Raw genomic sequence first — 27,951 nt, forward strand, 5'->3', positions numbered from 1 at the left:
TGCATTCTTACAAATAAGGGTTACACAGATAGAGGAAAAACCAGGTTTGCCTGTGCCAAAACCCTCCCTATTCACCCTGATGCTCTAAGGCCTGTGCAGAGATGCACTCATTACTCTGAGACATGGGGAATAAGAGACCGATTCCAAAGTTGGCAGTGGAACAGGACGATAAAAGAACGGCACATGACTGACGCACCACAGAAACTATTCTCTCAGCCCCAGGACTTAGGCCTCCAGTCTTAATGTAGTAATATAGGACACTCAATATCCCTGTCTTGGATCAGATGTTGGCATTCCACTTAGAACCTTGTCAAATACCAGTAACACATGATATGTTACTGGATAAAGAAGCACTTTTCAAGCTGAGAAGGTAAGAGCTAGGCAAGTGCAACAAGGCATTATGGTAAGCCCACCAGTGAATATTCTATTTTGAAGTTTAAGATGGATCAAATGTGAGGCTAGTTGAAGTTTGGTAAATTGGTGTCATGTTTAGCCTTCCTATGGAAATAAACATTCTGGGCACTTAAATAAGCAAATAAAAGGACAGTTTTTTAAATATGGTAATGTAAAGCAGATGAAAAAGATCTCTTACTTGGTAAAGTGTTTTAACTGTTTCAAACCACTATTTTCATATTCACAGTGCAACAGTAAGGTATTTAAATTCCTGTGATTTGTAAGTCTATGAATCATATAATTCTATAAGTCTCCTACAGTTATTAATTCTGGAGGCTTCACTACATTCTTTACAATGGTTTCCTTACCTTGTACATGTAAGGAAACAGGTGTGACCTTCACAAAGGACAGTTCCACTTATGTTAGGACCAAACATCACAGTTTTTAGTCAGTTAGCTCAGGTAAGTGTCAGACTTTATTTTTCTAGGCTCCAAAATCACTGCAGATGGTGACTGCAGCCATGAAATTAAAAGACGCTTACTCCTTGGAAGAAAAGTTATGACCAACCTAGATAGCATATTAAAAAGCAGAGATATTACTTTGCCAACAAAGGTCCGTCTTGTCACGGCTATGGTTTTTCCAGTGGTCATGTATGGATGTGAGTTGGACTGTGAAGAAAGCTGAGTGCTGAAGAATTGATGCTTTTGAACTGTGGTGTTGGAGAAGATTCTTGAGTCCCTTGGACTGCAAGGAGATACAACCAGTCCATCTTAAAGGAGACCAGTCCTGGGTGTTCATTGGAAGGACTGATGCTGAGGCTGAAACTCCAATGCTTTGGCCACCTCATGCGAAGAGTTGACTCACTGGCAAAGACCCTGATGCTGGGAGGGATTGGGGGCAGGAGGAGAAGGGGACGACAGAGGATGAGATGGCTGGATGGCATCACCGACTCAATGCACATGAGGTTGGGTGAACTCCGGGAGTTGGTGATGGCCAGGGAGGCCTGGCATGCTGCGATTCATGGGGTTGCAAAGAGTTGGACATGACTGAGCAACTGAACTGAAGGTAATAATCACTCTTATGCACTTGTAGTCTGACTTCTCTGTGATTATACATTAAGTGCCTTACTGAAGCCCTCATTTCCAACCTCAGAGGATCACATTTGAATGATTCCTGAATTTCTAAACAATAAGCCAAAGCAGTGCCAAGAGGGTTACCAAAAAAAGGAATTATGACCCATAATACACCATCTATGGCCAAACCACCCTGAATGCGCCTGATCTTGTCAGCTAAGCAGGGTCGGGCTTGGGGAGTGATTGGATGGAAGACTCATAATACTGTTATAGGTACCTATAGAGTTCCTCTGCCGTTTTTCAAAACTGTGGCCTAAATAAACAAAGGGAAAATATTGAAGTATTATTTTGAAAGTAAATGTTTAGGGATAATTTCCTAATGCACAATTCAAGGATAGTAACAATGTTATTAAAAGAAACTTCCATGTAGAATCAGAGGCTACTGTTCTAGCTATCTTGAATAACAGCCAGGGACATCCTTCCCAGCAAGGGACCCCCTTTCAAAAGTGAGGGATAAATTCTCAGCATCCAACTTGGCTTCCAGAGTTTCTAACAACATGGGATTAAGTGTTAATATATCAACTAAACTGAAATCCCACTTCTGCCATGCTTTTCCCCCATGGCTTTTCAGGGCAGTTCCCTATCATCCTGTGTGACAGGACTGAGGAATAAGCAAGACGCAGTGCAGGAAGATCTGCACCACACACTGTGCCAGGGAAGGGCACTGATGCTTCGTATCCCTCAGCCGGGCATCTCTGGTTCCCTCCAAGGACACTGAGAATAAAAACCTTTCAAAATAAAGGTGTCACCACAGCAACATGAGCCAGATGTTGTGTCAGTCCTCACGATGATTTAACCCTCACGATGATACTGAGGGGTAAGCTCACCAGTGACAGATCTGAGATGCCAAGAAGTGAAGTGACTCACTTGAAGTCACACTGCTTCTGAGTGGCAGAGCTAGGATCTGAACCAACAGAACTGCAGTAGTGGGAACGAGCATGGTGTGCACATATGTGCATGCTCGTGTGCACACACGTGTGTGTCTATCCATTTATCCATTAAAAAAACATTTCTCTTTTGCATTCTTTTTGATAAACAGCATTCTGACAGGTGGGAGGTGATATCCCATAATGGCTTTTAATTTGTGTTTCTCTGAGGACTAGTGATGCTGAGCATATTTTTCTGTGCCTGTTGGCCATCTGCATTTCCTTTTTGGAAAAAAGTCTCTTCAGTTCTTCTGGCCAAATGCTATGGGGGACCCTCTTCCCAGTGCAGTGTCCCCAGGCTAGGGTGCCCAGTGCGGGGCTCAGACCCTCACTCCCTCGGACGAACTATTCTCCAATTATTGGGTCACCCACCCAGGAGAGGTGATCTGATTATACTGCAAATCTGTCCCTCCTACTCCTAGTGGCTCCTTTTTTCATATCGTTAGTGGTAGAGGATCTTTTCTGGTGGGTCCCTCTTTTTCATCGATGATTGTTCTGCAGACAGATGTGACTTAGGTGTGCCTGTGAGAGGAGGTGAGCTCAGGGTCTTTCTAGTCCGCTACCTTGGTCCCTCTCCATTTTGCATTTTACATGACTGCTTTGAGTTGGGCATGTTTTCCCAACAAAAACGGAAGCGCCAGTAAGGCCTAAATCATGTCTACCTTTATATATCTTCTGTAATTATTTTTTGCATAGTATCAAACATTCAACTTATACATTCATTCCTTCACTGAAAAAACAGTCCCTGAGTGCCTACAGTGCGCCAGACATCGTGACAGGCAGAAGTGCAGAGTGAGAAGCCCTTCGTGGGGCTTGTTGTAGAGCTAGAAAGTGCCCGATCCAACAAACACATCATTACACACCTCAGGCAGCGTCTTGTAGAAACAGAACCAGGTCTTTAAGGGTGTCATTTAGATTCAGAGAGAGAAAGAGTAAGAGAGACTTCCTGGAGGGCCTGACACTTCAGATGAACTTAAAGGAGGACAAGGAACTAGCCAGGCAAAGAATGAAGGAAGAAACTTCTAGACAGAGCCCGTAAGTGTGGGAAAGCACTCTGTGCTAGTGCATGGCACACAGCCAGCATGTGAGGGGGAGACAGACGAGGCTGGAGAAGCCAGGGGGAGCCATTTCACACAGGCCATGCTGAAGAGATGAGACTGAACCCAAAGAACAATGGGAAGTTTCTGCATAAAAGACTGACAAGCAGTAGGTGTGCAATAAATACTATGTTCATTAAATTGCCAGGATCCATCCTGAGTATTATGTAAGCGGGGCTGGGGGGAGCCAAATACTTAGGACGTGAAACTAGTGCACTCTGAGAGTTCATTTTTGTTTCCATTGTTTGCTGCGGAGCTTAGGATACTTATTTTCCCAAGAAAAGACAACGAGGTCAATCAGACTTAAGACTCAAAGCTAAAACCCAACACTGACCTTAGGTACAATTTTATGATTTAGTTTTATGATCCCATCCTAATGGGATCCTCTTGTAACATAAATGGCAAACTAAATTAAATGGTCCACTGTTCAGATGCTATGGTTTATGACATTTCTACTAGGAAATTGAGCTATATTATTAGATGATACAGTTCTTTTCTCTGTACCTGCTTCACAGGACGGAGGGAACCAATGGTTTTCCATCCACTGAATGCTTTCCAATTTGGGATCTCATTAGGCTCGAGTAGGATTTGTCTTCCTAAGAAATTGGGTCCTTCATAAGCTATCCACCTATATGAGAACAGGAAAGAAAAAAATGGGATGCTTAAAGCAATCTCTTATCAAAAATACCTTTTACTATACCATATAGGGTTCATTCATTACAACTTCTAGGTTTGTAGATTGTTATTAAGAGAAAAAATGTTGGGTATTTTCATTTACTGATTTTATTTGGGAGCGTCTGGTCTTAGTTGCGGCATGCGGGATATTTAGTTGTGGCACACAACTCTCAGATGCAGCACGTGGGATCCAGTTCCCCAACCATGGATTGAACCCGGATCCCCATCCCCTGCATTGGGAGGGCAGAGTCCTGGCTGCTGGACCACCAGGGGAGTCCCAAATGTGTATTTTAGTGGAAAAACCAAAGAGGATGAGGGGAAAGCGCACTGGACTGTGGCCCAGAAGATCAGCAGGAACCTGGTTGTCTTCCTTTCAAAACAAGTTTCCCTCCAGCTCTAGAATTCTGTGTTATTTGGATAATACCAGGTTTTTCCCCCTAACATTCTAAGATTCAGACATAGACGATAATCCCTCCCTAATTACCCAGTTAAAAAATACCGGCTTCCTCTCCCGCTCTTAGGCTTGCTGTCCACGTCCTTCAGAGCCTCTCTGCGTGGCTCTAGCAACCTCTGCAGACACACCTCCTCCCACAACGTCTCCCGTGAGGACTACTTAAAATTGTCCACAGAAATCCTGTCTGAACTCTTCAGACTGGCTCCTTTTCCAAATACTTCTCAGGACCGCAGGGGCCTTCCAGCTGGGCAGAGTGTCCAGGGCTTCGTGGAGTATGTCTGGAGCCTGGAGACCTACGCCACTGCACACAATCATGCCCATTCCTTTCCGCACTGGCCTCGGCTGCTTCTGCACCATGGCGTTAGGTGACAGAGGCAGGCTGGCCAACAGACTGAAAAGACCACCTGGCCCCTTGCTGTAGAGGTTTGCCGAGCCCGGCTTGAGGTGGTTATCAAGCTGGACACACAGTTATGGAAAATAAGCTGGGATCGCCAAGAGAAACTGCACTTCTCAGCAGGACCCCAGGTCATGGCACACAGTGCTTTCAGAAAGGATGCGTGAAGATGAGGTGGCTTGTTCAGACAAAGCCACAGCTTTCCACAGCCGAGATCAGGCTTGGCCAAATCATGCATGGATGAGTGAGACAGACAACCTTCCCTCCACCCCCTCCTGCTAACACAGCCTACACCATCAGACTGGTGCACCGTCAGGACGGTATGGCCATGGGGAGGCTGGGCTGCCTCTCCCGGTCTGCAGACTCTTTAGACAGGCAGGGAAGTCTCAATTATAAAACTGAGATAAGGTTCTAATAAACAACCTCCTTATGTATTAATCTAATGAATTTCACAACTGAAAAGCATTGAAGCTTGCCCCCATTGCCACCACAGATTAAAGCTGTGGGATAATACAAGGATTAAACAGAACAAAACCAAGCCTGTCACTGAGGACAGCTAGTTGTGCATGAAGTGGCATTCTGGGAGCCATTTGTAGCCTAGGGAAACCTTCAGACAGCCTTCACTCTTCCTATCCCATGTACCGATTCTCTCACAAAGAATCCAGAACCATATAACTGTTAAACTTCATTTTCAAATCAGTTTATAGTCTCGGCTTTCTCTTTGATTATCCCCAGACAATTTAACAAGAAGAGTTGGTCGTCACACAACTTCAAAGTCATAAGACACACAAACGGCATCCTTATATTAATTATAGAGAGCAATGTGTGTTCTTCTGGATGACTTTTGGTACCAAAACCCCAAAGGTGCAGGAGGAGGGGCAGGCTAGGCTGACAGCCACTCTCAGAAATGTCCTGAGATGAAGATTTTCTAGGAAGCGTGAGAGCTGCAACTTTAGGGCCCCTCACTTTCAGGCCACTTACCATTTCTGTCCTGAATAAATATGCAAGTTCATGCCTAATTTATGTACCCTGGTTTTTCATCTCTTTTCTTAGAGTCATCTTCCCAGACTATAAAAGTGCAGGCCTCATATGACCTGCACCCGCGCTGCCCAACATCCTGCATAAGCAGTGACACTGGTAGGTAGGCTGGGTCAGCCAGGACACCGAGCATGAAAATAAGTGCCCTAGAACAAAACAGCTCTAGCATAAACAAGACATCAAATCAAAACACCAAAAAGCACTAATAGTTTTAGTCACTTGTCTTAAGCAGGTCTCTCACCTAGTCAAGGTCACTGATTCAATTAGGTTCCTTCCAAAAGGAAAGAGGGCTCAAACTGTTACAGTCATCTGGTCCACCCACTCTAGGACCCACGCTCTGAACACATGGCAGTCCTTCTCCCAGACCACTGCCTGCTACTGCATACAGGACACAGTCCACAGTCTTCTCTTATTTGAGAGAAACTACGATTATTACATGGAGACAGAAAAGAAGTGAGAGTACCATCACACAAAGTAACAGAGGCAGTGGGGAATAGAAAGCACCTGTGCAGTGCTGACCTGCCACAGTGACTGAAGCAGGCCAGGCCCTAGCCCCATACTTACAGTCCACTTTTCACCCACACGGACTGGGTGTAGAAGTGCAGGTCCTTGTTCAGAACAGAGTTCACAGCGTCTTCTAGATGTAACTCTCTCCCCTCACAGTGTTCCAGAGCAAAAAGGCTAAGGGAAGGTTCTTCAAAAACCTAAAGGCAGAGAAAAGAGAAAGCATCACCAGATGGTAGCTATGCCTTGGTGACATCCCAGTCACAGTGCAGGGTGTCCTAGATCCACTACTTCTCACACGCATATTGTTGACTGCTGCACCTGCTAATGATGTTATTGTCAAAGCTGCAGTGGTGAGATGAGATTCCATTAATAATGCTTATTCAATTTTTTTTGTAAATTAAAATTGAAATTTTAGAAAAGCAGTCAATCTCACAATAAAAATAGAGACCTGTTCCAGTCACATATTAAGGTCTGAATGTGCTATAAAACAGACCATGCTTTTGGTCCTGCCAGTACTTTTAGCTGGTCACAGAATAAACACAGACTGGAACAGCACCCTCTCTTCCCAGGAGGTCACAGGCGTAATCACTGAGGATATAAGACTTCATGGCTCTAGGCTCTTAAAGGTATTCCTAGGAGGGAGGAGAAGGTATTTCTAATTTAACAATAATAACAACAAAAAGCCAGAATGCACAGGGGTGGGAGTGATCTTGACATTAAAAAGTACTTATTCCCCCAACCCCTCATGTCAGACAAGAACAGAATCAATTTTGCTCTTTTTCATTCATTTGTGTATACAAGATAACCATGCTAGGAGACTTTTGTGGGATGAGAAATCAAAACGAGTCAACATCCTTATGTCTGAGGCATTATTAACTAGTAGCTACACTAGGCAATGTACACTAGGACACTCCAGTACTCTTGCCTGGAAAATCCCTGGTAGGTTGCAGTCCATGGGACTGCGAAGAGTCGGACATGACTGAGCAACTTCACTTTCACTTTTCACTTTCATGCATTGGAGGAGGAAATGGCAGCTCATTCCAGTGTTCTTGCCTGGAGAATCCCAGGGATCCCACCAGGCTGTGGGCTGCCGTCTATGAGTCGCACAGAGTCTGACACAACCGAAGCGACTTAGCAGCAGTAGCAGCAGCAGCTACAGTAGGAGAACTGCATAGACATCTTAAGTAATCCAGGGTAGAAAAAGAGACGCCCCATGAAAATACCCAGTGGAAGCCCAAATTCTTTTTAGCAGAAGACTGTAGAAATCAAGGAGGCTTCACAAACATGGTGGTGTGTGAGTTCAGTCAGTCTCAAAAGATGCCAGTGACCTGCAGAGGCCTAAGGAGAGCAGAGGGAAGGTGCTCTGTGCAGAGAAGGGGACAGAAATGCATGAGCTATGTTGGGGCACAGCAAGTAAACCAATGTAGCCAAAAGACAGAGTCCGGCAGGAAACGGTGCCAGCTGCATCCACTGTTTGCTACTGTGTATCGAGCTGCCTGCTTCTCCTTGACCCTGACAGAGCAGACTGATTCACTGCCAGCTGGGAGTCCTGGAAGGCATTTGGGCAGAGGAGGAGGAACGGGCTGAGCCAACTGAAACACGGGTACATGGGAAGTAATACAATAGGCAGGAACTAGCTGTTCGGACAACAGTAAATGAACAGTCCAGCAACAGACTCTCACCATACCTGCGTAAGACCGAAATGACTTACGAAAGTGTTATTCCTGGCAGCCATGTTAGGAATAGCAAAGATGGAGAATGACTTAAAAGTCTATCATGAGGGCATGGGGTATGTCTGGTGCATTCACGAAGGAATTCTATCCAACTGTACAAAACAGTGAGGAGATCATTACGAAAGATCTCTGAGATATGTTCATTAGCAGCAAACACAAAGTGAAGAGTAATGCAGGAGAGCAGACTTTTTATGCTACAGTTTGTGTACAGAAGGGAAAATAATTTAGTTACACACATGTGCTTTATACACATGCAAATGTTTCTTAAAAAAATCAAGTATAAAGCACCTCCATGGCTAATGTGTCAGAAAACTAGGATCTAAGAAGAAAAAGGGAGGAGTGGGAGCAAAGTTCTTCTCTGCAGGCCTTTGGTCCTTTTCGATTTTTGAACCATGGAAATACTTATTCAAAATTTAAATTGGTAATTATTGTGCATATGTTTGCATAGAAATGTAGTTTATGTGTATTTTCTTTAAATGGATTTCAGGAAACTTATCTGGCAACAAATGAGTGAAGAAAATAGAACATTAAGTATCAGGACATAGAAAGAATCTTCTAGAACAAAGAAAAAGAGCCTGACCTAAAAACAGGAGTGGGGTGTGGAAGGTTAGGATTGGTGAAGAAGGGGTGGCCAGAAAAACTACCACAGTGATAAAAGGGCCCAAGTAAGACAAACAGATGAATGAGAGAGTGAGAAAAACATGTGAGAGTGTGGCTGGGGGCATGGTTGACCCTTGAACAATGAGGGCTGGATCTGCATGGATCCACTTATACAAGGATTTTTTGCAATAAATATGTACTACATGATCTGAGGTTGGTTGAATCCTTGGATGTGGAAACACAGAGATGGAGGGCCAACAGTAAAGTCATATGCCAACTTTCAACTGTGTGGACAGTCAGCACCCTTAACCCCTGTATTGTTCAGGAATCAACTCCTGGACTTCCCTGGTGGCATAGTGGATAAGAATCTGCCTGCTAGTGTAGGGGACATGGGTTCAATCCCTGGTCCGGGAAGATTCCACTTGCTGTGGAGTAACCAAGCCTGTGTGCCTCAACTACTGAGTCTGCACTCTAGAATCTGAACTCTGCAACAAGAGAAGCCACCACAATGAGAATCCTGTGCACTACAACTAGAGAAAGCCCGTGTACGGCCATGAAGTCCCCAGTGCAACCAAAATAAGTAAAAATTTTTTTAAAAAGTCAACTGCAATTTGTCATATATGAGAAACTCTGGAGAGCAAACACGCCCAGCAGCTAAGAACTTTTACTGAGAACCAGAGGTTTTATTGTTGAGACAGAGGCAGGATAGCCCTAACCGAAGTGCCCAGTGAACACTGTGCCCTTTGATCTGGAGTTCAGGGAGAGGATCGAATGTAGGGATGATCATTTGGGAGCTCCCAGAACCTGAGTAATAACTGGAGTTAGTTACAGGAAAGGGCAGGGAAACAGAAGGAGAACAGAGGTGCGCTGATACACAGAGCCCGCGAGTGGTGATGGAAGGCGGGCCTGTGGAGGTGGCAGAATAATGAACCCGGAGAGGAGCCAGAAGAGGACGTATCACAGAAGTAGAGGGGAAAGAAAATCAAAAGCAAGAGCTGGCCTCGCTATAAAATTCTTCCCTGATGTGGAGGAAGAGGGTACCTGTGACAAGGCAGCCTGGGTTCAGCAATCGGGGCAGTTGATAACCAATGCGGGAGCTTAGGGAGCCGTCCACCAGAGGTGAGGGGCGGGATCTAGGCTGTTAGGGCAGAGAAATAAGTAGGGGAGACTGGAGATGAGGCATACAAGCTACATTTAGAAAGAGAAGGAGGGAAAGGAGCTGTGGCCTCTGAACACCTGCAGGTATGGTGGAAGGCGGCAGCATCAATAGGCAGAATCTGAATAAGGCAAGGGTAGAGGGGTGGGTTCCAGAGAAGGAGGTGAGGTCCAATCCCCAGTTCAGAACCTCGGACTGGAATCACCCTATGAGGGAAAGGATCACTTTGAAAAGGATGAACTATGGTTCTTCTGAAATATAAGGAAAGATAAAAGATGCTGAGAAATTTCCAGGTTTTAAAAACTGGTAAAGACTGAATGACTAAACACAAGCAGAAAGATGTAAATAATTTTTTCTTTGTTATGTGGCAAAGGTTGCCTGAGGATCATGGAAGGTGTGGAGCACTGTTCAACAGAGCTTCCTGTAGTGACAGCCATGCGGCATACCTGCCTCTTCAGTGTGGTAGCTACCAGCCACCTATGGCCATTGAGCATCTGAAATGTGACTCCTGTGACCAAAGGACTGAGTTTGTTTTATTTAACTTTAACTAAAAAACTGAACTGAACTGAAAAAACATGTGATTGCTACTATGGTATTGGACAGTACAGACGTAGGGGTTTGAATATGCTGGAAAAGAAGGCAAGCATCACAGTGTGCAGTGAGACAGTGTGAAAAAGCTGCCCGGGAAGCACTGATTTTCCTTCAGTAAACAACATAAACTGGGTCAGGAATGGATATTCATCTCAAGTCACTGAGTTTCTGAGTTACTGCACATGTGATCAGGCTTCTCCTCTGCTATATGCAAAATAAAAATTGGAAGCATCTCAACAATTTATAGAAGAAATATCCTTACAGGAGAGTCCAGAATAGCAGGTTAGAAAAGCAGCCAATAGCAGGTGCTAAATTAGTCACTAAAACTGGTGACCGAAATTGAGTGGACAATCAAAATCCACAGGTAAGACCCTGCCTTCATTGCTGGACTTTTCCCAACATCTTCACCCTCAAGCTCATGAAAAAGCATTTCCACTTACCTCTACTTGTTGAGTTACTAGTCAGTAAGGAAGGGCAGACAGGCAAGGAGCTTGGTGGACTCATGGTCTACCACCAGCAACACTCTCCCCAAGTAAAGAGTTTGCTGTGGCAAGAGCAATAGACCCCTACATTAGAAGCATCTAATGATGTAACTGTTTTATATTCCACAGGAAAAAATGAAAAGCTTATGTGAGGATATAATTTAAATGTTAAAAGTGATATTTTAAGAAAATAGGTCCTGCATATTTACATTTGTTGTCTTCCTTTTTGGGAATGTCCATAAAAACGTTTTTAAAAGGCTGTCATTATCATTCAAACTGCATCAAATTCACCCTCCAGTTCAAAGGCAATCTAGGAATTCTATACCTAGAAATTTGCTTTAAGATAACAGTGCAATGATGCCAAGAGCAGACTCACTGGAAAAGACCCTGATGCTGGAAAGACTAAAGGCAAAAGGAGAAGGGGGCAACAGAGGAAGAGATGCTTTAATAGCATCACTGACTCTGGACATGAATCTGCGCAAACTCTGGGAGATAGTGAAGGACAGGGGACCCTGGCCTGCTGCTGTCCATGAGGCTGCAAAGAGTCAGACACAACTTAGCAACTAAACAACAACAAAAAACAATGGAAAATTTGATGGAGGGGATCTCAAAAATTGTTTTAAAAATGATGAAGCAGGAAGATTGGGAAAATAATTGCAGAAAATGACAGAGGAGGGTATTTGTATCTATCAGTTTACTTAACTCAGTAAGGATCCTCTAAGAGACCCAATACATAAATGGGTGAAGAACACAAACCAACAGCATTAGCCAATGATGAAACATGACTAACCAACATGGACAAATGTCCCTCTTTTTCATTAACAACAGCAGGATGTCATCATGTGGTCCCATTTATCAAACTTTTCCTTTGAGAACATCTATTGTTTCTGAGTTTAAAGTCATGCCCTCTTTAGAGGTCTGATATATATTTACTCTCTCTTTGTGTTGTGTGTTAAGTCGCTTCGGTTGTGTCCGACTCTTTGCGACCCTGTGGACTGTAACGCACAAGGCTCCTCTGTCCATGGAATTCTCCATGCAAGAGTACTGGAGTGGGTTGCCATTTCCTCCTCCAGCGGATCTTCCCAACCCAGGGATCGAACCCACGTCCCTTCTGTCTCCTGCACTGGCAGGTGGGTTCTTTACCACCAGTGCCACCTGGGAAGCCCAAGTCTAACTTGCTCTTTAAACTATTTTTATTTATATTGGTCTTAATTTATACATACACAGTCGATTTTGAACAATATACATTTGAATCATGCAGATTCACTTGTATGTGGATTTTTCTTTCAGTAAATATTTTCATTTTACAGTTCTTTAAATTAACTCAAGTGTAGGGGAAAGTTTGTGTTCACTAGAGGTCACGACGTATGGAATTGGAAGAAGTGGGTCTGAGTCCTGATTCTACCCAGAGTGTTTCATCTTCCTGCCCTTGGATGAAACATTTATCAAGTCCTTTGTTTTGAGGTAGAAATAGCCAAACACAGATTCTTCCACCGCTTACAGGGGGTAGGGTGGGGGAGGTGGGCATCTCTAACCCCCTGCATTTGTTCAAGGGTCAACTGTACTTAAATTTATAAATGTACTTAAAGGTTAGGGAGATTAGGAAGGCAATCATTCAGAAGTAGAAAGCACTGAAAGAAGTAGAACTATTTAAAAGTCTTATTTTTCTGATACATTTTCCAAACTTGAAAATAGGAAGAAAATATATATATATATATATATATATATATATATATATATATATATATATACTACTAATAGTCTTTAAAACTGATGATGACAGAGCAATCTGACCTTTCCAAGGAAACCACCAGAATTTAACTACAATTTGATCTCTACAAATCTCTTGGCTTCAGTCCATGCTAACTCAGAAGACAGCCAACCATTTGGGGCCAAACACTCTTCTTAGGTGTCAGCAGGAACAGAACAGGGCATTCCTGCTGGGTCAAGTCTAAGTCATGCAATGAGGATACGGTTTCTAAAAGGAGGAATGTGGATATGAAAGAAAAAGAGTATTTAAACTGCATTAAAAAAAAACCCATCAGTATATCAACTAAATATTTTAAATGATAACAACAGTAATAATTAACATGTGACAGCATGTGCTGGGCATCATACACACATACAGACACACACACACATGAACTACAGATAAATGTTTGTAAATGATGGATGGAGAGGTGTATATATATATTTTCTAAGTTTTTTTTTTAACCTAATTCATTTGGCAACAAAATCTGACCTGAATAAGCAGAAGACTATTTATAATATTTATCCAATTTGTGTAGCTATGATTATATTTTGCTATAGAAATAGAAATGGGTTTAAATTATGGGTTTAATTATGTGTTTAATTACTACCCAGAATATTTCTGGGGATACATGCTATCTATGAACCAATGAATCATATTATTGTTTAAAATGTGAAAAATTCCAAATCCCAAAATACATTCATGTTAGGAACTGCAAAACCATGTTCACTCCTTTAATCCATGCAACTTTCCTTTGACATGGGTATGATTATTATCTGTGCTTTGCAGATGAAGAATTAAGGCACAGGTCACACACAGGAAGTAAAAGAACTAGAAACTAGACAGAATGGCTTCAGAGGCTGTGTTCTTAACCCCTTCACTATAATTCTAAAATGTTCTAAGTAATTTCATCATGTATATTATTTTTGATTGACAGGTGTGATACTATCTGAAGCAGATGACTTCATCTTGCTCAGCTGGGCAATGTTTATGACCCCCATTCTTACCTATCACAGCAATTTAACAGGTGTGTCCACCACTTGGGACTTTCCTGATGGTCCAGTGGTTAAGAATCTACCTGAAAATCTAGGGGATGCGGGTTCAATCCCTGGTCAGGGAACTAAGATCCCATACTCCGGGGAGGGCTCCAGAGCTCGTGCGCCACCACTAGGGAGCCTGTGCGCCACAACTACTGAAGCCTGTGAGCTCTGGAACCGACGCACCTTGACCACTGAGCCCACGTCACAGCTAGAGTCCATGTGCCACAGCGAAAGATCCCGCACGATGCAAGGAAGAGCTCATGTGCCATGACTCGTGGTAGCCAAATAGCAAATAAATAAATGTGAAGCTTGGAGACCCTGTGTACAAGTACTCTGCTGGAAGGATTACATTTACATCAGCACAACTTCTATATATATTGGATAAAATGTTTAAATCTAACTAAGCTTTGGTATTTTTCAAAACTATACAGACTTGAATATGAGCTCAAACAAATGGGGATGAAATAATTTCCCTAGTCATCAACTGCACAAGTTTTCAGGATGGTAAAGAGAAGATATGTACTTTATATATTTTTTCATTCACTTTTTATCCATATAGAAAGTCTTTGAGGTAGAATAAAGTCTGTCAAATGGTCTTTTCCTAACTTTAAAGACAAAGCAAATGTTAAATTGTATTGGTTAGCTCAGTGTCAATATGGAGCCAAGGCTGCAATCTTTCACTCCAGAGAGTATACAAACTGTAACTTGAAAGCACATAGTTAAAAGATTTTTTGAAATGAGCATATGTGGGGGTTAGAAGTATGGCCTGTGTAATTACACAGAATATCTCTAGTTAGAGCCTGTGTAAGACTATGGGGGGATGGGGCCCAGGTAGGAGAAGGGGCAAATAGAGAAAGAGAGAGAAAGAGATCTCTGACAAAAACATAACAAAAGGGAATGTCCTGTTCAAAGATCACATTTACTGGACAAAGAGGTCATCCTGGGAATGAGAATGTGGAACTTGGCTTATTTTGTTCACCATTCCCATTTTTTATTAGAGGCTGGTACATGGCAGCTACTCAAAAAATATCTTGTGAGAAAGTCTGACTTAGTGTCTTAAAGACTAAATAAAGGTGCCTTATTCCAATTTTTTAAAAAAAGAAAAGAAAATTACTTGGACATGTTAATACTGAAAACAAAGCACCTGATAAAATCTTGTCTTATTTCTCATTGTTTAGAAGGAAGAAGACATTATTCAATTCAGCAAACATTTCTGAACTACTGTTGCATGCCACATCATTTGCCAAGTGCCTGGGATACTTCAGCAAGCTCAGTCTCTGAGCTGGGAGGAAGCTCTTGAGCGCTGATCTCTAGCAGGAAGTGTCCAGAACTTCCTTTCATGGGCTACAAAGCCCTTCACATTCTCATCTCCAGAGGTCTCTGCAGCCTCGTCTGCCAGAATCACAGTTAATATCATCTCTACTGCGTTTTGGCATCTCACATCCTTATCTGCCTTAACCAGATCTTCACTCTTACAGGTATCTTCAGTTGCCAAGTCCAGTGGAATTCTTCTGTCCCATCACCTGTCTCTCCCTATCGATTATCTTCCCCTCTCTGACATTTCCACCTTTCACTTTATCCTGGCTCTTTTCCTTTGAACAATAAACATGCTTAGTTATTTACATAACAACCCCCCCCCCCCAAAAAAAACAAAAAACCCATAGAGACTTGTACACTGGCACTGTAGAGCCGAGTTTCAAATCACTGCTTGTATGGGAAAGGTGTTGCTATTACCTCAGGATTATGCTAACTGGCTAGACTCTAAATGTAACATGTTATTTTATTTTAAAAATATCTACCCGACAACATCACTTCACCCTGATCTTTGCCAAATGAACCATGTCTGAAACACTAAGAACTCAAGGACAGTAAGCATAACGCACTGTGCTGTGCGCAGTGTGTATGGCATGTGTGTCTATGCGTATCACGTGCACCTCAAATGCCATTCCAGTCCAGAGAAACACCCAACAGTGTGCAAAGGGCATTTTCATCATCTGCAGTAGTGAAAATTTAATAGAAGGCTCCTAAGTCTCTAATTAGACTCTAATCCAAAATCTAAATTTGGGCTATGTAAAACAAAATCGTATAAATACCTCAGTGTATCAAATTTTGATGTTGCACAACAAATATTAATTCTCGTCTATGAGCTATTATAGTACTACTGAGTGCTTTCATGTGCTAAAGCCTTCACATGCACTAGCTCCTTTAATCCTCATTTTATTAGATAAGAAATTTGAGGCTCAGGGTGGTCAGAAACATGCCCAGGGTCATTCAGCTAACAAGCAATGGTCTGTCAGACTCCCAAACCAAACTCTTCTCCAGTAGTCCACAATCCACCTCATCAAAGCCTCTTTCATTTGGCTTATAAAATCAGTTTCATTACAAGCCTACCTTTCTAACTGGTCTTCTTCCTTAAAAAAAAAAAAAACAAATTTCAAAAAGAATAAATAAAATTTAGATGACCATGTATCTAGCACCCAGAAATAATACATTTTATTATATGTATATCAAACTGTATAAACAAGAAAAACATAACATGCAGAGCTGAATTTTAATCTCCCTGCTCCCTAGAGGTAACCGCTGTGCTGAAGTTGTCAATCTTTCTAGCGCTTATACATCCTTTGTTTTTAAATTTTATATAAATGCATCTTACTGTAATATCCACAGTAACACATGAACCTCACCTATTATATTGTATTTCCTTAAATGCTTTGCCTTAGTTTGTTTCATCCATCAATGCTGCAACAAACATCCTTATTTTTCCCTCATCCCAATCGATTCTTCTTCCAGTAGTTTTGTGTAAATAATACCACTTCTCTGCCACTGACTAAATTTTGCTGTTGTCAGATCTTCCAATATTTGTATCTGAAGCAAGGTAATAAATGCTACCTAATTACTGTTTTAATTTGCATTTACTTGCTCAATAGTGAGGTTTAATATGCATTTTACATCCTAAGCCATGTTTCTTATATCTATGAACTGCCTACTCATATTCTGTGCTGATTTTTTAAATAAGGTTTCCTTTTTTTTCCCCAAGTATTTTGAAAGAATCCTTTTTATATCCTATACATTAAACCTTTGGAGCTTATAATATATTCTCCTAGTCTGTGGCTTGCTGTGGTAGTCTTAAGAATTGTCCTCCCATGCCATGCTAAGTCACTTCAGTCGTGTCTGACTGTGCGACCCTATGGACTGTAGCTTGCCAGGCTCCTCTGTCCATGGGATTCTCCAGGCAAGAATACTGGAGTGGATTACCATTCCCTTATCCAGGGGATCTTCCTGACCCAGGAATAGAACCAGCATGTCTTACATCTAACCTGCATTGGCAGGTAGGTTCTTTACCATCAGCGCCACCTGGGAAGCCCAAATTGTCCCCCCACCTCCATGCAAAAAAAATGTCTACACCCTAATCCCTGGGACCAGTGAATATGTTATCTGATGCAGCAAAAAGGGACTTTGCAGGTATGATGAACAGTTAAGAATCTAGAGGTGGAGATATGTGTCTGGATTATCCAGATGGGCCTAATATAATCAGACGGGTCCTTAGAAGAAGGCAGGCGGGTCAGAGACAGGAGAGACAGCAGAGGGTGAAGTAATGCACTCTGAAGATGAAAGAGGGCCAAGGAATGTGGGGACCTCTAGAAGCTGGAAAAGGTAACGAAATGGTATCTACCTTAGTGTCTCCAGAAGGAATGCAATCATACTGACCCCTAATTTTACCCCAGAAAGGCCCATTTTAGATTTCTGACCTACAAAACTGTTAGATCATTTCTGCTGCTTTAAGCCACTAAATCTGTAGGAACTTGTTACAGCAGCAACAGGAAACTAATATACTGACCTTTACCCCTCCTATTATTGACTTGTACATTTTGCATTTAAATCTATCTTGCTCCAATATCATCAGCATAGTCTCCTGTATTTTCTATTTTCTTCCAATGTTATAATACATAGCACTGTATTGCTTCCCTGGTGGCTCACACTGTAAAGAATCCGCCTGCAATGTGGTAGACCTGGGTTTGTTCCCTGGGGTGGGAAGATCCCTGGAGGAAGGGATGGCAACCAACCCACTCCAGTATTCTGGCCTGGAGAATCCCAATTGCCAGAGGAGCCTGGCAGGCTACAGTCCATGAGGTTGCAAAGAGTTGGACACGACCAAGCACAGCACAGCACTGTACAGTTTTAAGGTGTATAGCAAAGTGATTTGACCTTCATACACTGTGAAACGATTACCACAGTAAGTTTAGTGAATACTCATCATCTCATATAGATACAAAACAGGAAATAAAAATGTTCTTCCTCGTGATGAGAACTGTTAGGATTTACTTCCTTAACAATTTTCATGTAAAACATAGAGCACTGTTTATTATATTTATCATATTATACATTACATTGTTAGTATTTATCTTTCTTAGAACTAGAAGCTTGTATCTTTTGGCTCAGTTCAGTTCAGCTCAGTCACTCAAGTCATGTCGGACTCTTTGCAACCCCATGGACCGCAGCACACCAGGCCTCCCTGTCCATCACCAACTCCCGGAGTTTACCCAAATTCATGTCCATTGAGTCGGTGATGCCATCCAACCATCTCATCCTCTGTCGTCCCCTTCTCCTCCTGCCCTCAATCTTTCCCAGCATCAGGGTCTTTTCAAATGAGTCAGCTATTCGCATCAGGTGGCCAAGGTATTGGAGTTTCAGCTTCAGCATCAGTCCTTCCAATAAACACCCAGGACTGATCTCCTTTAGGATGGACTGGTTGGATCTCCTTGCAGTCCAAGGGACTCTCAAGAGTCTTCTCCAACACCACAGTTCAAAACCATCACTTCTTCAGCACTCAGATTTCTTTACAGTCCAACTCTCACATCCATACATGACCACAGGAAAAACCATAGCCTTGACTAAACAGACCTTTGTTGACAAAGTAATGTCTCTACTTTTTATATGCTGTCTAGGTTGGTCATAACTTTCCTTCCAAGGAGTAAGCATCTTTTAATTTCATGGCTGCAATCACCACCTGCAGTGATTTTGGAGCCTAAACAAACAAACTCTGACACTGTTTCCACTGTTTCCCCATCTATTCGCCATGAAGTGATGGGACCGGATGCCATGATCTTCATTTTCTGAATGTTGAGCTTTAAGCCAACTTTTTCACTCTCCTCTTTCACTTTCATCAAGACGCTCTTTAGTTCTTCTTCACTGTCAGCCATAAGGGTAGTGTCATCTGTATATCTGAGGTTATTGATATTCCTCCCAGCAATCTTAATTCCACTTTGTGCCTCTTCCCTCCATCCAATTACTCCTCCCCTTTCCTCTGGTAGGGGCTTCTGAAGTGGCTTAGTAGCAAAGAATCCTCCTGCCAATGCAGGGGACACAGGAGACCTGGGTTCAATCCCTGGATCAGGAAGATCCCTAGAGGAGGAAATGGCAACACACTCCAGTATTCTTGCCTGGAAAATCCCATGGACAGAGAAGCCTGGCAGGCTACAGTCCATTGAGTCACAAAGAGCTGGACATGACTGAGCAATTGAGAGCACACACACACAATCCTCTGGTAACCACAAATCTGATCTCTTTTTCTATGAGCTTGTTTGTTTGTTTGTTTTTGAAGTACAATTGATCGACAACACTACGTTAGTTCCTGGTGCACAATATAGTGATTCAATATTTCTATACATTTCAAAACTATCACCATACGGTCAAGTTGTCAACTGTCACCATACAAAGATACTACCTAATTGCTGACTATATTCCCTGCATTGTACATTTCATTCAGGTTTTTTTGTTCACATTTACATTGCCATTAATCAATCTGGAACTTATTTTTGGTGTTTGGAATAAAATAAGAGTCAAACTGTATTTTTTTCCATATAAAGGGCCAACTGTCTTTCATAATAGCCCCATTGAAATGCTATTTCTGTCACCTACCAAATTCCATTATTCATGCAAGTCAGTTTCTATGCTTTCCTATTTCACTCTTTAACTGGCCACTCCTTGCACCTATACTATCTTAACTATTACTCATGAATAATGTGATATATATATATATATTTGTTAGGACAAATACATGATCCTGCCTATTGTTCTTAAAATTAATCTTGGCTATTCTGAACCCCTATCTTTGCCAAATTAATTTTAGAATGAGTCGTCATGTTTTACCTTCACCCTCCTCCTCGCAAAAGACCAAAGATTCTGTAAGCATTTTGCCCCAAATTTTACTAATTTGGGGAAGACCAAAATATTTACAGTATTGAGTATTTTCATCTAAAAAATCTCTATCTTTTATGTCTTTTGAGAAAGTTTTCACCATTTTCCTCATTAAGGATTTACTTGCATTCTGTTAGACTTATTCCCAAGTATCCTATATTTTAATTGCTATTTATCTTGTATCCAGCTACTTTTAAAGAATTCATATTAACTCTAATAGCTTATCTGTGGATAGTTTTGACAATTTTGTTTCTTCCTTTATATCTTTTTTGGTTTTAATCTTATTAAAGTGTCTAAGATTGCAAAATGATATTGAATCAAAGTGGTGATAGTAGAGACCACTGTCTTCCTCCTAAATTTAAAAGGAAATGCTTCAGGTTTCTCACATCGAAGTATGATGTTTACTGTAGGCTTCTGTTGGCCTTCATTTTCAAAATGCACACAGTTGTTACTGCTATTAACTATATATGAGTTCATCTGAAAATTTTATAGTAACCAGACTCTTTCACACTTGACAAAGTCATTGCTTCCTTTAATCTGTGGCTGGATTTACAGTCTTCTTCTATTTATAGCTGTACCCCTTATTCATTACCCTCACACAGAATGAATTACTGCCTCATCAATTCTTATTCTGCCTTTTAAGATCGTTTATGTCATCACAGTCATAAATTTCACTTAAACTTTTTCTGTAACCTCGTGTTGCAAAGTTTCATTCGCTTTGCCTGTTTGTAGCTGCCAGGATTGGATTATACTTCAAAGGAGGCCAACTTCCATGCCAGGCCACCATGGAGACACTAAAGAAGTAGTAATGAGAAGACTGCTGCTCCCATGGAAACAAAACAAGAGCAGGTTACCTCACACACTACTAGACCAATAATTAAAACAGTTTACTTAAGTTCCCCATTCACCTCTTAGCTCCTCATCAACTGTTTTGGGGACTGTTACATGGCATTGTTTTTGCTATTGTGTATCCTCAGTCATGTCCGACTCTTTGTGACCCCAGGGACTGTAGCCTGCCAGGCTCCCCTGTCCATGGAATTTTCCAGGCAAGCATACTGGAGTGGGTTGCCATTTCCTACTCCACGGCATCTTCCCAACCCAGTTATATGGCATAACCTTATTGAAAACTAACATACCATCTTATTCCCTCAGAATCCTACGGCTGGACACAATGTTTTTCATGTCCAGTTAGAAATATGCCCTGGATATTTATTCTGTTGAACTGGAGGCTGTCAAAGATTTAAAAAATACCTGTTCTAACAGTTTCTTTACAGGTGAGTTAACTGAGGTCAAAAGAAGTGATTTGTACAAGGTCACACTAGTGAAAAGCAGAACTCGATGCTCACAGCTTCTTTCACTGTAAAATGAATGAAAATTATGCATTCATGGGCCTCTAGAAGGTAACATATGTCTGCACAGATAGAATTCAGCCTGGAGCAAACTGTCATTTGCAAGACATACTGATCTTATATGAAGTATTAGGATTCTTCAATATCATACTATTATGACACTTGAGCACTAAGTCACAGCATGTCTGGGAATGCCAACTACAAGCAGCACCCTCATAAAACTCTGCAGTTTTAACTAATAAAAGCAAAATCAAATCATGAGCTCATATATATGTATTGGACTGCAAAGAGATCAAATCAGTCAATCCTAAAGTCAACTCAACTGGATGTAACACTTCCCAAAATGAATCCAGAATCACACTGATTGTGGCATAGGCAGCAATATTAACCAATATATACAAAAAGGCATATCAATACCTAAGTAGGAACAGAGCACAGAGAGAAGGACTGTGAAAGTAATCAGAAAAGCAGGATAGATAAAGTGTATCTAAAATTTTCCAAAGGAAGGATACACAGTCTGGAGAATGCAAACAACTAGGAGAGGAGTCTCTTCTGTGGGTCATGTTAGCTAGCTCAGGTAAACTACTCATTAAAGACATTTACCTCATTTTACCCAAATCTTCTGATGATTAATTCCATTTCCTGGGTTTTCCAAAAAAGCAGAAAATTGCTCAGGACAGAATTCCCAAGTATTTCAATCATTAGAGTCTACCTAAAGCTACGACCAACCTAGACAGCATATTAAAAAGCAGAGACATTGCTTTGCCAACAAAGGTCCAACAAGTCAAAGCTATGGTTTTTCCAGTAGTCTATGGATGTGAGAATTGGACTATAAAGAAAGCTGAGTGCCAAAGAATTAATGGTTTTGAACTGTGGTGCTGGAGATTCTTGAGAGTCCCTTCGACAGCAAGGAGATCAAATCAGTCAATCCTAAAGGAAATCAGTCCTGAATATGCACTGGAAGGACTGATGCTGAAGCTGAAGCTCTACTACTTTCGCCACATGACGCAAAGAGCCAACTCATTAGAAAAGACCCTAATGCTAGGAAAAATTGAAGGCAGGAGGAGAAGGGAACGACAGAGGACGAGATGGTGGATTGCATCACTGACTCAATGGACATGAGTTTGAGCAAGCTCTGGGGGAGGGTGAAAGACAGGGAAGACCGACGTGCTGCAGTCCATGGGGTTGCAAAGAGTTGGACACGACTGAGTGACTGAACAACAACTACAAATCACCAGGTTGCCTTCTGGTTTACCTGTCAGTCTCCTAGGTCTGATCAATTTAGGGTTTCAGGGCTACCAGGGTGAAGCATGGTTGACATCACCAAGGAAATGTTACCTGTTGAGGCTGACTCCTGGTCAATTTGCAGGTCTTTGCTGGAATGCCCAACCTATTTCGCTACTAAACCTACTGCCTAAACATGTCTTGAACAAAGCCCTTTCAGGACTTCCCTGGTGGTCCAGTGGTTAGAAACGTGCCTGCCAATGCAGGGGAAAAGGGTTTGATCCCTGTCTGGGAAGATTCCATACGTCGAGGGGCAGCTAAGCTCATCGACCACAACTGTTGAGCCAGTGCTCTAGAGCCCACACAAGCCACAGCTACAGAAACCTGCATGCCCTAGAACTTGTGCTCCACAGCAAGACAAGCAGCTGCAATGAGAAGCCTGAGCACTGCAACTGGAGACTAGCCTCTGCTTATCTCAACTAGAGAAAGCTGCACAGCAATGAAGACCCAAAAAGCCAAAAATTAATTAAAAAATACAGTACACACAATGATTCAAAAATGCAGACAAAAAAAAAAACAAAAAAGACTTTTCAAAGATTCAAAACATATCTGGTAAAGGCATTAAGAAAGGTTAATGTTCTCTTTGCATGAACTGAATATACTCTTTCTTTAATCAGTTCTTGGAGTGAAACGGCTATAGCTCACAAGTCCTCTCCAAGGGGCACCTTCACCAACACTGCTGTATCCCACAGGACCAAACCAGGGACATGCAATAGCACATTTCAGTTACAGAGAAACATTCTCTATGTTTTTGCTCCTAATTTTTTATTTTTGACTTCATGAATGTGGAAATGAGAAATAAGAAATGTGACTCCTCAAAGAAAAATAGTAATTCCATTCATTTGAAGCATCTAAGCATCTGTCTGCTAGTTTGATGACTAAAATATGCTAATAAAGTTCCTTTCCCAGTAAATGCAGACTACTTTCCAAAGCTTTTTTCAGCCTTATCAATACTTAGACTCACCAAAACACATTCTTCTTTTTCTTTTTAAAACCAGTTCTCCTGCAATAAACAAGAAGCATCAGTAGCCACTTAAGTCTTTCTGAGTTGGTGTCTAAGGGCCACTGAGAGAGATTGGGACTCTATTTTTATTCCTGTACCTCTGCCAAGACTCTATTCTTAGCCTGATACCACAAATATTCTCTCCAGGAATGCCCTGTGAAAGAAGATGATGCTGTTGAGGCTGGGATCAGGATCCTGAGTAGGATCATCATTCCTGGAGTTAGCTCTGATTAAAGGTCTGAGTCACTAACATCACCATGGAGGGTTTCTAGTCATCACTGCATGAATCTTAGCTTTGAACAAATGCTCTCAGGGAATCAGCTAGACACTTTGAAACTATTCCAGATCTTTACCACGTCCTCTGCAAAGACAGCACTAATCAGGAACACAGAATGAATGTCCCAAAGTAGTCATCCTGCTTTTCTCACACTTAAAATTCTGAGTAAATATGACAGAAAAGAGAAATCACTTATTCTATAAATGTAGCCCTCCAAGGTGGCCCAGGTAATTCTGCACACACTAGGCAGGAAAGCCCTAGTCCCCCAAAACAAGGTTTGAAATCAATACCAGTGGAGGTCCATGCCTTAAAAGCAACACTGTAAACCTAAGTAGCCAACAAGCTGTCATGTGACTTATCTAACAGAATGATGAAATGATCAGGTTATTAGCTTTAAAAGTAATAACCATGATACTAATAGCTAACACTTATTGAGTGCTTACCAAATGGTAGGCTTTTTATAAGCACCATCACATTTAATATCCTAATGACCATATACAATATTGGGTTGGCCAAAATGTTTGTTACGGTTTTTCCCATAGCATCCTTCAGAAAAACCCAAACAAACATTTTGGCCAACTTGATACTATTATCTTTTATAGATGAGGAAACGAAGTAACCTTGTCAATGTCACCCAGAGTGGTTAAAGTAGTCATTTAACCTTAAGGCTATATTAGTCGGCTTTCTAAGTTTTGTATTCTACTCAAAAAAAAAAAAAAGGAAGAAAAGTATCAAACTTACATTAGTTGGATTTCATGAGTAAATCTCATCTTATAATCTACAAGCAAGCTACTTAAATTTTTAAATTTTTATATTTTTCCCTGCAGCATGTCTTCCAACTTCACATTCTCATTCATGGTAATTAAACAGGACAAGAAAACATCTTATAAATATGCATTCAGCAAAGTGCTTACGTAGTCAATGGGCTTCAGGGATTTGACTCTAGATGTTGGGCAGCCGCAGGAAGTAAGGTCAGAATAGAGGCCTTCTTCTAACACACACTGATTAGTGCAAACACCCTCTTGGTAATACAGGAGCCAGCTGAAAAAACAAGCAGGAAAACTCTGAGTGAAACTGTATCAGTTGGCAGTTGGACTCATTATCAATGCAGAGGGATACAGGCTAGGAGTAGGATATCAAAGCCCTGGTGCTGATCAGCAGCAAATATTCCGAGTCGATTAAAAAAAAAAAAAAGCTACCACTATCACTTATTGACTGCTTACCATGTGCCACACTGGGTACTCCACGTGTGTTCTTTTACTGTGTACTCATTAATTTATGAGGGAGAAACATGTCCTTACTTTTATAGACAACACAACTAAGGATTAAAAAAGTTAGGTGATTTGCCCAAGATTCCCCTGACTATTAAATGACAGCTGAGAATTGATGTTAAGATATGTGCTGTAAGCTAACCATTAACTTAATTTGGTGCTTTCAAGTATAAAAACCTGGGATTAAATTACAGTAGTTATTAAGTGCTTCAACAGATTAGAAGTTCTTTTTGAGAGAATAAAAAATTTTACCCTTATATAATAATGAGCTTGCTTTCAGTCTAGGCTGAGTTAGAAGCTAGACTCCTAAAATCACACACAAATATTTAAAACCTGTCATCTACACAGCTGATAGCTAGCAGAGATTTTTAAAAGGAAATGAATCCTTTAGAATCTTCCACAGCAAATTCTCTTCAGTAGGGCACTCATCAACATTTTCATTAAAACATGGCATTTTGGCAAGAAGGAGCCCAAGGGAGAAATTATATTGACTGTTACTACTTTAGCTTTGGTGAGTTTAACTTCTAGCCCTATATTTTAAGATCACCAAAACTGTAGTATAGCTAAACAAGGTGAACGTCAGATATCCACAGAGATGCTCCATAACACAATTTACTGCCACATCTCCTGTGTGATAAGCATTTTATTTTTTAAGATTTTTTTTTAATGTGGTCCACTTTTTTAAATTATTGACTTTGGTACAATATTGCTTCTGTTTCACATTTTGGTTTTTTGGCAGTGAGATATGTGGGATCTTAGCTTCCTGACCAAGGATCAAACCCACATCCCTGTATTAGGAGGTGAAGACTTAACCACTGGAATGCAAGGGAGGTCTCTGTAATTAGCATTTTATAGCCAATATTTATGACAAAATTTCAATGTGTTGGGGGTGCAGCTAAGCCCTTACCTGCTTTATTTAGTTCTTATAAATAGAATCCTTTGAGGTAGGTACTGTTATTATCCCAGTTACAGAAGAGGATTCTGTGGACAGAGGAGCTTGGTGGGCTACAATCCATGGGGTCATAAAGAGTCGGACACCACGGAGTGACTAACACACAGAGGAGGAAACTCAGGTTCAGAGAAATGGTCCCATTTGTTTAAGATTACATGGCTAGGAAGTGGTGACCTGGGCTCAAATCCAGATCTCTAAAGCATTTGCAATCATAAGCAATCACCATAGTTCCTGTATCCTCTTATTAAAACTATTGTTTAATAAATCACACATAAATATAAATAAAATATATAAGTAAAATGTACATTTTGTATGTAGATAGCCCTCCATATCTACTGGTTTCCTACCTACAGATACGAAGGCCTGACTATACTAAGCTACTTTATGTAAGGCACTTGAGCATCCATGGATTTTGGTATATATGGGGGTTTCTGAAACCAATTCCTTACAGATACCAAGGGACAAATGTATACATAAATTATACATATATATATATATATATATATACACACACACACATATACTATATATATATATAAAATATATATTTGTTTGTAAGTAAATAACATTTCTAACATGAAGCAATACACATGACGAATCTATCCTAGACTTCAGTGTCAGGAAAATATATTTGCCTCAAAGGGGGAAAAAAAGAATCCAAAACTTCAGTGCTTTATCACAAAATTAAAACTTACCTTGCAAAATACTTTCATTTATCTTAGAAACTCAGAATCGACTACTAGGAACAAAATTATTTTAGGCCCTTGGTATATAGATTTCTCACTGAAGAACTGCAGCTAATCTATTCAACTGTGTCCTACTTGATGTGTTTTCATATTGTAAAAACTTTCACATCCTCTTGGAAGTAAGTATAAACACAGTAACATCCAAAGAGGTTCAAAGTAGTGAGGATCACTGGAAATCAGAATGGGAAAAAGACTAACTTACGGTTAGTTGAGAAGTTTAACAGAGAGAATGAAGATGGACTGAACCTTAAAAATATATATGCAGTTAAGTACTAAGCAAGGTTCACGAACTTACACACCTGCAGGAGGCCAGGTAGGTAAATATAAATGAGCAGTGTATCAGGTGAAAAAAAAAAAAAAAAAAAAACTGCCAATATATCCTATGGTACATTGGGGAGCACACACGCCTCTACTCGATGCCAGTTATTAATAATTATTCCCTCATTTTCTAAATCTTTTGATTTTTTTAACAGAAGGTGAAAAATAGTTTCTTCTGGAAAATATCCTAAATCTTAGTAACGAGACGAAAAAACGTTTTAAACACAGCATGTAGGCCAACCAAGTAACATCCACTGACAAGATCCACTTGAAACCTACACATTTTTGTTAGGTAGGAAGTTAGGTATGAACAAAGAGGGATGGGCCTAGCCAACTGATCTCTAAACAGTATCCCAGACACCCCAGAAGAGTTCACAGATATGCTAGGAAATAACCAGAGAGATTTTTCCAACTCTTGCACATGTGTCCAAGGCACACAGTGAATACAAACTAATCACAGGGGCTTCCCCAAGTACCCTCAGGCAGCCAGGAGCCCATTAAGGGTTCATAAATATTCTACACATATATACAACTGACTATAACAGATTGAATTACGGGAAGACATACACACAGAGCCTGCTGTT

At 41.1% G+C, this 27,951-nt stretch overlaps 1 protein-coding gene across 1 annotated transcript in view; it reads right to left on the reverse strand.

The window, feature by feature from the left end:
* The window catches only part of CRYBG3 (crystallin beta-gamma domain containing 3), a 122,558-nt gene that overhangs the window by 5,413 nt on the left and 89,194 nt on the right, over window positions 1-27,951 (reverse strand). Inside the window, exons 17-19 of the mRNA XM_040226612.1 lie at window positions 24,995-25,121; window positions 6,675-6,814; window positions 4,054-4,177 (exon numbers count right to left, since the gene is read on the reverse strand). Of these exons, the coding sequence (XP_040082546.1) occupies window positions 4,054-4,177; window positions 6,675-6,814; window positions 24,995-25,121 (391 nt within the window). The remainder of the gene's footprint in view (window positions 1-4,053; window positions 4,178-6,674; window positions 6,815-24,994; window positions 25,122-27,951) is intronic.

This window comes from Oryx dammah, unplaced genomic scaffold (genome assembly GCF_014754425.2).
Source record: "Oryx dammah isolate SB20612 unplaced genomic scaffold, SCBI_Odam_1.1 HiC_scaffold_2, whole genome shotgun sequence".
In the NCBI taxonomy this organism is placed as follows: domain Eukaryota; kingdom Metazoa; phylum Chordata; class Mammalia; order Artiodactyla; family Bovidae; genus Oryx; species Oryx dammah.